Here is a 12,065-nt window from a genome sequence, read left to right on the forward strand (position 1 = left end):
GCGCGCCAATATCGGCACGTGGCGCCGATTTGGGTGGACGGGTCACGAGATGACCGATCGGCTCGGCCACGAGCGCCGCTCAGGCTGATGGCCATGACGTGCGGCGAACGGCCGACCGAACGACCAAAATGACGCCTGCAAGACGACCTGAACGATGTAAATGTCGCGTGTTAAACGACCAGTTCGCGAGTCAAATAGCCAAACTCGCATGGTTATGGAGATTATGCATGTTAAATAACCAACCTAGAGGTGGGAAGGAGCACAGCCAGTAAAACAAGACACGGCTCTTGTCAGCTAACGTCGTGCCCGTGGCTTTAACCAGTTATCTCCAGCTATATCCAGTAATGACCGGCCTCAATTGGCCTGCAGTCTTCTGTGACTTTTAAAAGCTGAGAATGTGACAGTGTGTCCAAGAACGTGATGCGAAGAATGATAAGCTGCTCAAAAGGCATACGCGCGAACGAAGGCTATGCCACGAGGATGAACTTGACTTGCATCCACGAACCAAAGTAAGGCACAGAGTCAAAGCGGATAAGAGCTTATCATATACTGAACGATTCGAATGAAATGCAAGCAATAGTGTTTCAGCATACCTGTAATTGATATGGACATGCGTATGAGGAGCTATTGAGTCAAGTGATTCGATCCTACTTACAGTTCCCCCGCGAGGCACAGGTCACAACGTGGCACACATACAAAATTGGGACAGCTGTCAATTTCTGTTGGAACTGAAATGAGTTTGATAAATCTGCCACTCACTTCAGCCTGCCCACAATGTCCATCATTGTCAAGTTCGACCTCATTCACGTGGAAAAACCATTTGTGGATATGGCCAGCATTTGGCGACTGTCCATTGTTTTCAACCCCTTCCACTCTCGGCACATTTGGCGACTGTCCATTGTTTTCAACCCCTTCCACTCCCGGCACATCGGCAGCGGTGGCACGGACAAACCATTGTTTCACAGCAAGATGTCGCTGTTGAAATCAGTCATGTTTTCTATCGGTACGAATTTACCAAGCCTGCAGAATTAACGGTGTCCTGCAAAGCACACAAGTCTGCCCTGTCCGAAGCAGGGAGCGGTGCCACTACTGCCCTGTCTGAAGCGGGGAGCGGTGCCACCACTGCCGTGTCCGGAGCAGGGGCCCCAGTGTGCGCCCCCGCGCCCAGCAGCGCCGAGAGGCCACACCCCACCGGTGGCCGATGGGTCCAGGCCGGAGCTCTGACCACCTCTGACGCCCGGCACCCCAGGTACGGAACAACCCGGCGATCGGCCGGCTTCGTGGGGAGCGGCGGCGCCCGTGAGTCGGAGAAGAGTGGCGGGCAGACGCTGAGACTGGCTCCGACCTCCGGGCTCCGGCCATTGGTGCGCCACCAAGCTCGGCAGCATCGGTCGTAACAGCAACACACACACAGAACACGCGAGCGGGGAGGGGGGGGGGGGGATTCCATCGAGTACAGTTGACACCTCGAGCCGAGCACTTCCATCAAGTGCAATCAACCTGGATTCCGCTCAATGCGCATCCCTCTACGAAACGACACCCACTGTTAGCGGCCCCTCCTCCGTGCCGCAAAACCGCGCCGATCACCCTGGCACCCGTCCCGGACCCGTCACCGTAAAAAACGCGCGCCCGGGCCATCTGGCGCGCTGCGGCCCGCGTGGCATGCCGACCCGATGCGCGCGTCTCAGCAGCGCTGACTTGGTCGCGACCAGCCGCCGCCCGAGACAATGACGCCAGCGAACGCGCCGTTTTTTTTTTGGATATCGACCGCCGCCGTCGGGCGGAACGGCCGCGTTCGACGGCGACGATGCTTTTTGAAACGGCGGCCGTCGGCGGCGCGCCGGCCCGCTTTTGTCGACGTCATAAATTGCGGCTCAGCTCCCTGGCAGTGGGGGATGAGCTGATGGCTGGCGCGCGAGACTCGCTCGTGGCCGACGGCCCAGGTCGAGAGGTGTGGCGCGCGCTCGACAGCCGGCCGGCAAACGGCACCACAGGTCGCACGCTGAAGAGGGTTGCCGGTGGGTGTGGTGACGGGTGGCGCTTGAGGACGCCGCCATAGGCATAGGCCGCGCCCTCAACAGGTGCATCACTCACACCACCCCTGTCAACAGGTGGTCGGTAGCGGTGGAGCGAGGGAATGCATGCCGTCTTCAGCACCGCTCCGCCCGGTCTGGTCCTGGTGGACAGGATTTACAGCATCGAATGAAAGGCATGCAGCGTACAATGTCAGTGGCTTGTGTGTAGTCCATGCTTCCCAGACCAGTTGTCATCTTGATCATCCTTCAAACCTCCTTCTATCAGATTCCATTTTTGGCTACTTCCTCAGAGAAATCCACTACCACTTGTGTCCTCACCCACCGCTTTCGAGATTCAACGCACATTCTGCCACCATCAGCAGGACTACAAGTAATGGTTTTTCAACTTCGTGCACCAAACACCACCATCCCGCTGGCCACTCAAGCAAACAAGACACGCCAATGACCTAAAAAGCTCTCCGCTGACGCACGAGCAGATAAGGAAACATCGCTGTCGGCGTTCTGACGCTTCAGCACGTGAGCTAACCCGCCGTGATATCGGCGCGCGCCGTAAACACGCCAGTGTGCTACAGCCCCAAACGGCGGCGCAAACAGCAATCACACCCGGCGGCCAGGCGGACACATCGCTGGCGGCAAACAGGGCGGAGCTGCCCCGGGGAAGGGTGGAGCTGCGCCGGGGCAGAGGTGGAGCTGCGCCGGGGCAGAACACCCGGACATGCTGCACGACGGGCCGAACTGAACTGACACAGGACAGGCCGAGTACATCACAGCAGCAGACAGGATGGAAACGTCTCACCATACAGAGCCGCTGCCGGGCGGACTGAGCGGCAGTGAGGCAGCGCGGACTCAGGGAACGCCGCACGACAAGCTGGCGAGAACATCGGCGGCGACAGTCGCAAGCAGGCGCCCCAGGGCAGATAGGCTATGACGGAACGGCCCAGGCACCGGTGCGCACCGCTGAGAACAGTTTGTCTGGCAGAGCCGCCCTCACAGGCAGCTGGCGATGGAAAAACACGGCTGGACAGCTGGTGTGGCCGGTGTGACACTGCAGCCCGCATCATTCGCCCACGGCCGCCGGGCCGACCAAACACGGCTGGACAGCTGGTGTGGCCGGTGTGACACTGCAGCCCGCATCATTCGCCCATGGCCACCGGGCCGACCAAACACGGCTGGGCAGCTGGTGTGGCCGGTGTGACGCTGCAGGCCGCATCATTCGCCCATGGCCGCCGGGCCGACCAAACGGAGCGGCACACCACGAAGAGGAGACGCGCAGCAGACAGACAGCAGACACACAAAACCGCGGGGCGGGGCTGCGATGGTGACTCACGCGGTGCACAGGCCACGCCGAAGGGATGCCGAAGCGGCCATTATAGTCTGGGAAATGTGTATAATGACACCACCAGAACATCGATAAGCTTCATTACTCCCCTACATCGGAGACAATGCTTGGCCCGAGCGACTTGAAGGCAATGCAGTTTTATTTTCAAACCGCCCTGGCGGTGAATTCGTGGACATTGGGACCGCTCGTTACGGACATTCTCGCTACTCCTCAGCTCGGGTTTCTCTCATCAGGCCGCGCTCGTAATCAGGCCCTTGCTGCCAGCAGCCGCGGCACACACGAGCGAGGACGGACCACGGAGTCCCCGCCAAGATCACCGGCGGCCTCCACCACAGCGGCGCCGGCACCAGCAGTCGCGGCACACACGAGCGAGGACGGACCACGGAGTCCCCGCCAAGATCACCGGCGGCCTCCGCCACAGCGGCGCCGGCACCAGCAGCCGCGGCACACCCGAGCGAGGACGGGCCACAGAGTCCCCGGCAAGATCACCGGCGGCCTCCGCCACAGCGGCGCCGGCATTTGCAATCATCGCCCCAATATTCCACACCGCGACGCCTTGCAGCGATGAAGAAGGTCTAATGGTGTCGCCTCGCCAGGCGCCTAGCACACTTCTCCGTGAATGATCAGAGGAAGCTCGCCGCTCGGCGCGGCCCCCGCCCCGCCGATGTGCGACGGCTCGAAGCCGTGTACCGGCCGACCGGCCGGTCCCGTCTGTCCCATCTCACACCCCACTGGAGGGTCACGTCCGGAGGGGGGGGGGGGCGGAGGTAATACACGCTTGATAGTTTGGATTCACAAAATTCCGGACTAAGTCCAGACAAGTCGACTGATGCGTTCCTAGAAACAACCTCGTCGCCAGGCCTTTACCAATCACCGAAGGCAGGATCAACATCCTGTTGCGGTGTGTCTATATCGCTGACCTGGGAGCGGAGGTGGACAGCAGAGCCCTTTCACCCGACGTATGGGTGACAGAGCCACGCAAACGCCCGGGACCTTAAGATAACGTCAAGCAAGGTTGGGGGCATAACAGACGAAGCAGCCAACAAAGTGTTCTGGAGGTTCTGCACGCATCCTTGGCGGGTGTCGACGATACCTTCCTTTGGAAAACAAGTAGCTCGCTGACAGCATTAAGTTTAGGATTTCACATCGCCTGCGCAGTCACACATTATAACTCAAGACCTGGCTATCCGTAAACCCAACTCGCAGGAAACTCGACTTATCCACCACGGTAACTCAGTTGGTTAAAGAAGTGGCTTTGCCACAACTACTACTACTACTACTACTACTACCACTACTACTACTACTACTAATAGTAGTAGTGGTGGTAGAAGTACCTCAATAACTTAAATAGTGGCTTAGTAGCAGCAGCGGTACATTTCTGATCCACCCTCCATTGAACTGATGAGTTCGTATCACTTTAGGTGCTTGCTATTTGCCCCTGACTGGAATGACCTGCGGCTGGTGGCAGCGGCCGCACTAAATGTCAGGTGAGGTCAGAGGGCGGGACGGACAAGGACCGCGGCACGTTCAACTTTCGCCACCAATTTCTTCCGCTCACCTGGAATTTCACGATTGGATAGTGAGGGCTTATCCCAGAAATCCACTCAATTGAAAGGTTCGGACAGTCATAAAAACAAAGACAAACACATCGGTTGCCAGAGCTAAGCAGCGAGCCTCCCGAGCGCCACCGGTCACCCTCCGGCGCCACTGGCAGCGCGGCCGCAGGGCACTCACCAGACTGTCCATGCCGAGCAGCTCCTCATGCAGCAGCGCCACCACCTCGTGGTGGGGCCGGCCGGCCGCACCGTCAGTCGCCGCCTCCGACAGCCTCTGCAACGGCAGCGGGCAGCGTTACAACACCGGCCAGGAGGAACGGCCGCACCTGGACACGACCATCTCTGCAATACCACCGTGGTGCTGCGGCACTGATGCAGGGTGGGGTGCTCCACATGGTGCTGCACGGTGGGCTGGAATAGGGTAGGCATCAGGGATGACTCCACTGACTCCACCAGCGTCAGTGAGCCCCCAGGAGCGTCTCTGACAGTTCACGGCAGTGTGAGATTCAGAGTTTGCACCAATTATCTCAGTTTTAGCGGAAGTTACTATGCAGTAAAGACGACTTCCTTTTTGCAATGATCGAGATGCGTTAATAAAAGGTCGGATTATCTCAGCTAAGGCTGTTGACAAGTGTGATGTTTTTCTATCTTGTTTTTTTTCTGCCACGATTGCAAAACATCGGATGTCCGATTTCTCGCAGGGCCAACTTTTCCGCCATTAACCGAGATGAGTGGCACCATACAACTGCAGCATATCATTTCAAACGTTGTCCTCACAGATAAGGCAGGAGAAAAGGAGCATTTCCCGCGAAGTGAAACATATCTGGAATACCAGAATGAGCCTCATCTGTGCGCACAGCTTCACACACGCATATTCGGCCAGACATGATTCCGACTTTAACCAGACATGCCACAATAATTCAGCCAGGGGCCCCGGGGGGGGGAGGGGGGGGGGGGGGCGGCCGCCGTGCGACGATAACACCAGCGGCTCGTGCTGCACATCCAACCGGCCTCATCGGCGGCTCAGGCGTCCGCCGACGACTGGCGACTCAGCAGAACGGCAGGGCGCGGCGCCGGAGTCGGCGTCAGCACCAGCCTCCGCACGACCCTCCCCAGACGAGTCGGAACGGTAACAACGGCAAGGACAGACATGCCAGAGGCGACCACCGCATCACCAGCGACGCGAACGGCCCGAATGCGGCGGTACTGCAGCCTTACTCGCCAGACGACGCATGGAGTCTGTGCGGCTTTATTCTGCCGTTGGACGCTGGGTGCGAGTCGGGTCATACGAGAGACGCCCTGCCTCAGGTCACGCCAGGACTGCCCTGCCTCAGGTCACGCCAGAACGACCTTGCCTCAGGTCACGCCAGAACGACCTTGCCTCAGGTCACGCCAGGACGGCCCTGCCTCAGGTCACGCCAGGACGGCCCTGCCTCAGGTCACGCCAGAACGGCCCTGCCTCAGGTCACAGCCACGAGCCGGTGCATACGCAGAAGTGTACACGGTGAAGCCAGTAGCCCCGACAGGTGCACCAGGTCTATTGTTTGCAAACACTGAGCGTCAGCAACTCGGCGCAGCTCAGTGTTTGCAAACTGCCGCACGTGGCAGCTGGACAGCGGCGCGTAACAGCTGGACAACCGCACGGAACAGCTGGGCGGCCGCACGGAGCAGCTGGACAGCCGCACGCGACAGCTGGCCAGCCGCACGGGACAGCTGGACAGCCGCACGGGACAGCTGGACAGCCGCACGGGACAGCTGGACAGCCGCACGGGACAGCTAGACAGCCGGTGTGTGATAGACGCAGGCGACAGTCCAGTGCGGCCAGTCCCGTTGGCCGGTACGGGGCTGGATTTGCACGCCTGCTCGTCTGCACGAGCACAGCAGTCGTAACAGAAGGTTGGCGGTAAGCGAAAACTGTGCCGTAGAAGGATGTCCATGTGAAGAGATTAAGCTCTTCTTTCGGAGTGCGGCATTCGGAGATGGTTTAATGTCCTACCAAAAAAGCTGTCACTAGAGCCTTTCCTTTCCGCCGGTTTAAGCAGAAACGACCGTCTCATACCCAGCATTTCTTCGGCTTCCAGTGCCGTTGATTGGCCTCTGATCCGCTGATTGACAATGTGTCTCGTGTATCACCTGAGGTGGCTCAGCAGTCCAGTCAGTCAGCAGAGCGTCGCCTATTGCCTGAGGTGGCTCAGCAGTCCAGTCAGTCAGCAGAGCGTCGCCTATCGCCTGAGATGGCTCAGCTGTCCAGTCAGTCAGCAAAGCGTCGCCTATCGCCTGAGGTGGCTCAGCAGTGCAGTCAGTCAGCAGAGCGTGGCCTATCGCCTGAGATGGCTCAGCTATCCAGTCGTCAGCAGAGCGTGGCCTATCGCCTGAGATGGCTCAGCTGTCCAGTCGTCAGCAGAGCGTCGTCTATCGCCTGAGGTGGCTCAGCTGTCCAGTCAGTCAGCAGAGCGTCGCCTATCGCCTGAGATGGCTCAACAGTCCAGTCAGTCAGCAGAGCGTCACAAATCAGCGTGCGCTGGGGTGAAAATGGGCGGCCAGGTACTTCCTTCTGACAGCAATCGTCAAAACGCTTCGCACACGACTGCACCTCAAATACAAATCGCTTCAGATGCCATTCGATCGAGCGATCCCATAGGAAAGTGCTCAGGGAGCCGTTCTCTGCAGGCGGGCGTACATCCGGCCGGAGACTGGCCCCAGAATGGCCGGCTCGTCTGAACACTGCCGACCCAGTCACGCTCGACGGACGCCCAACGAGGGCACTGGGGCTGATCAAACCGCCCGTCCCCGGCGGCCGACAGCCGGCATTCCAGCTGCCACACGCTCCAGCGCGTCCAGCGTCACCCTTCAGCCAGACCAGGGAGGGCACCCGCAGCGGGGTGGGACGCGCTCCGGGCTCTTCAGCCAGACCAGGGAGGGCACCCACAGCGGGGGTGGGACACGCTCAGAGCTCTTCAGCCAGACCAGGGAGGGCACCCACAGCGGGGGTGGGACACGCTCAGAGCTCTTCAGCCAGACCAGGGAAGGCACCCACAGCGGGGGTGGGACACGCTCAGAGCTCTTCAGCCAGACCAGGGAAGGCACCCACAGCGGGGGTGGGACACGCTCAGAGCTCTTCAGCCAGACCAGGGAAGGCACCCACAGCGGGGGTGGGACACGCTCAGAGCTCTTCAGCCAGACCAGGGAAGGCACCCACAGCGGGGGTGGGACGCGCTCAGAGCTCTTCAGCCAGACCAGGGAAGGCACCCACAGCGGGGGTGGGACGCGCTCAGAGCTCTTCAGTCAGACCAGGGAAGGCACCGACAGCGGGGGTGGGACGCGCTCAATGCTTTTCAGTCAGACCAGGGAGGGCACCGACAGCGGGGGTGGGGCGCGCTCCGGGCTCTTCAGTCAGACCAGGGAAGGCACCGACAGCGGGGGTGGGACGCGCTCAATGCTCTTCAGTCAGACCAGGGAGGGCACCCACAGCGGGGGTGGGACGCGCTCCGGGCTCTTCAGTCAGACCAGGGAGGGCACCCACAGCGGGGGTGGGACGCGCTCCGGGCTCTTCAGTCAGACCAGGGAGGGCACCCACAGCGGAGGTGGTACGCGCTCCGGGCTCTTCAGTCAGACCAGGGAAGGCACCGACAGCGGGGTGGGACGCGCTCAATGCTTTTCAGTCAGACCAGGGAGGGCACCGACAGCGGGGGTGGGACGCGCTCCGGGCTCTTCAGTCAGACCAGGGAAGGCACCGACAGCGGGGGTGGGACGCGCTCAATGCTTTTCAGTCAGACCAGGGAGGGCACCCACAGCGGAGGTGGACGTGCTCCGGGCTCTTCAGCCAGACCAGGGAAGGCACCCACAGCTGGGGGTGGGACGCGCTCAGTGCTCTTCAGCCAGACCAGGGAGGGCACCCACAGCGGGGGTGGGACGCGCTCAATGCTCTTCAGCCAGACCAGGGAGGGCACCCACAGCGGGGGTGGGACGCGCTCCGGGCTCTTCAGCCAGACCAGGGAAGGCACCGACAGCGGGGGTGGGACGCGCTCAATGCTTTTCAGTCAGACCAGGGAGGGCACCCACAGCGGAGGTGGTACGCGCTCCGGGCTCTTCAGCCAGACTAGGGAAGGCACCGACAGCGGGGGTGGGACGCGCTCAATGCTTTTCAGTCAGACCAGGGAGGGCACCCACAGCGGAGGTGGTACGCGCTCCGGGCTCTTCAGCCAGACCAGGGAAGGCACCGACAGCGGGGGTGGGACGCGCTCAATGCTTTTCAGTCAGACCAGGGAGGGCACCCACAGCGGAGGTGGTACGCGCTCCGGGCTCTTCAGCCAGACCAGGGAAGGCACCGACAGCGGGGGTGGGACGCGCTCAATGCTTTTCAGTCAGACCAGGGAGGGCACCCACAGCGGAGGTGGTACGCGCTCCGGGCTCTTCAGCCAGACCAGGGAAGGCACCGACAGCGGGGGTGGGACGCGCTCCGGGCTCTTCAGTCAGACCAGGGAAGGCACCGACAGCGGGGTGGGACGCGCTCAGTGCTCTTCAGCCAGACCAGGGAAGGCACCGACAGCGGGGGTGGGACGCGCTCAGTGCTCTTCAGCCAGACCAGGGAAGGCACCGACAGCGGGGGTGGGACGCGCTCAATGCTTTTCAGTCAGACCAGGGAGGGCACCCACAGCGGGGGTGGGACGCGCTCCGGGCTCTTCAGTCAGACCAGGGAGGGCACCCACAGCGGGGGTGGGACGCGCTCCGGGCTCTTCAGTCAGACCGGGGAGGGCACCCACAGCGGGGGTGGGACGCGCTCCGGGCTCTTCAGTCAGACCAGGGAGGGCACCCACAGCGGGGTGGGACACGCTCAGAGCTCTTCAGTCAGACCAGGGAGGGCACCCACAGCGGGGTGGGACACGCTCCGGGCTCTTCAGTCAGACCAGGGAGGGCACCCACAGCGGAGGTGGGACACGCTCAGTGCTCTTCAGCCAGACCAGGGAGGGCACCCACAGCGGGGTGGGACACGCTCCTGGTCGCTCGCGACATCTGTGAGGGCTCGGGTCAAACGTGACCAGTCAGACACGAGGTTACCGCCGTCCGTGAGGTCACTGCCGTCCGTGACCCTGATCACATCGTGCTCGCGCTCTGTCCCCGTGCTGGTGTTTCCGTCTTGTTTTCTAGAGCGATCCACTTCGGTGTATGGCACGGCACCACGCCCGTCCACAAACCAAGGATTAGGGGGGGGGGGGGGGAATGCCGGAGTAGCTGACGGTACTCCCACCCTGGCTCTCGCGACGGCCCATGGATAACTGGCCAAGGAACGAGTGCCAGAGTGGATGATGGCACGCTGACCTCGGGTACGGTCGACCTCTCCCACTCCGGACAGCCGTGACCTAATTAAGAGCATTTTAAGGGTTTGAACGAAGGCCCTTTCTCGGGTCCCAGCCGGGCATCACCAGCAGTTTCCCGGGAGCCGCACCTCTGGACTCACAAAGGTGAAGGCAAGGTCCGCCCAGCCACTCCCAGGAAATAGAGATGAACTTCCGTCGCTAGTGTCAGCGAATTGGAATGAGCTCTTGACTGCCGGCCCGTCACGGACGGTAGGGGGGCGGGGGAGGGGGGGGGGGGAGGCCGTCCGCTCCGCACTGGCGCTCACCAATCACGCGCCCTATGGCGCGATCAATTCTGTCAACATGCTGCCATGATCTGACGCCAGACGATTTTGCGGAGGGTCACTGTGTATCGGCCCCAGCTCGACGAATCAATCTCCGGCCACTTTGAAAGCGCTTCAGGGCTGCCTGGGGCTGTTGCCAGGCCTTCAGCGGGAGGGGCGAGGGGAGGGGGGGGGGGGGCAGACGGCAGCCAGCGAGCTCCTCGGGTGGGGCGAGGGGAGGGGGAGGGGGCGGGCAGCAGCCAGCGAGCTCGTGGGGGCACTGCGGAGCCGAACGTGCTCGGCGTCAGCCAACTCTCAGACCGCTTCGCACGGGCCAAAGGGCCAGGGGCTGCCTCCCTACATGTGACGCATTGTTGTCCGATTGGACAGCTTCCACGGGCGTTGATTGCAAGCCGGGTATCCGGCAGAACAAACGTGCCGGAATATTCCATCCCCGATAGGACGCCGCACGGCATACAGTGTCGTCCCCCGCGCCAGCTGGCGGGACGTCACGTCACGTCACGCCAATGCAGGGGGACTCGCAGCCGATGCAGGGGGACTTGCAGCCGATGCAGGTGACTTGCAGCCGATGCAGGGGGCCTCGCAGCCGATGCAGGGGGACTTGCAGCCGATGCAGGTGACTTGCAGCCGATGCAGGGGGCCTCGCAGCCGATGCAGGGGGACTCACGGCCGATGCAGGTGACTTGCAGCCGATGCAGGGGCCTCGCGGCCGATGCAGGGGCCTCGCAGCCGATGCAGGGGGACTCGCAGCCGATGCAGGGGGACCCGCAGTCGATGCAGGGGGACTCGCAGCCGATGCAGGGGGACCCGCAGTGGATGCAGGGGGACTCGCAGTCGATGCAGGGGGACTCGCAGTCGATGCAGGGGGACTCGCAGCCGATGCAGGGGGACTTGCAGCCGATGCAGGGGGCCTCGCAGCCGATGCAGGGGGACTCACGGCCGATGCAGGTGACTTGCAGCCGATGCAGGGGCCTCGCGGCCGATGCAGGGGCCTCGCAGCCGATGCAGGGGGACTCGCAGACGATGCAGGGGGACTCGCAGACGATGCAGGGGGACTCGCAGACGATGCAGGGGGACTCGCAGCCGATGCAGGGGGACTCGCAGCCGATGCAGGGGGACTCGCAGCGCCGCCCCCGTGCCGTCTTATGATGCCCGCCGGGACGGCGCCGCCGTAAATGGCCCGCATCGCATGTGGACAGGTGCCGCTGAAAGGGGTGCCCTTCCACCCGGGAGACAACAGACCGCCTGCCGTGCGTCTGAGCGGAGGCTACACCTGGCACCGGACTCATTCACGAAACTCTCCGCGGTTGTGTCCCTCGTAGTGTGGGTTTCGGCGCTTTGAGACCGACCTGGGGCGAGTCATTGGTAACTCGATATCTAACAGCTCTGTCAACGATCGTGAGAGGGAGACAGAGGTCGCGGTTTGCCTAAGCGCTGTAGCACGACCGCAGAGCAGACAAGAGCAGCCAAAGGGAAAACAGAGCAGTAAAGCA

The 12,065-nt window shown here is 61.9% G+C and overlaps 1 protein-coding gene across 1 annotated transcript in view; it reads left to right on the plus strand.

Annotated features, from left to right (window-relative positions):
* Positions 1 to 11,721, plus strand: part of LOC119104297 (basic salivary proline-rich protein 2-like) — a 14,359-nt gene extending 2,638 nt beyond the window's left edge. The window contains exon 2 of the mRNA XM_037227994.1: positions 11,302 to 11,721. Coding sequence (XP_037083889.1) covers positions 11,302 to 11,721 — 420 coding nt within the window. The remainder of the gene's footprint in view (positions 1 to 11,301) is intronic.
* The last annotated feature ends 344 nt before the right edge of the window (positions 11,722 to 12,065 follow it).

This window comes from Pollicipes pollicipes, unplaced genomic scaffold (assembly GCF_011947565.3).
Source record: "Pollicipes pollicipes isolate AB1234 unplaced genomic scaffold, Ppol_2.1 Scaffold_6052;HRSCAF=7182_pilon_pilon_pilon, whole genome shotgun sequence".
In the NCBI taxonomy this organism is placed as follows: domain Eukaryota; kingdom Metazoa; phylum Arthropoda; class Thecostraca; order Pollicipedomorpha; family Pollicipedidae; genus Pollicipes; species Pollicipes pollicipes.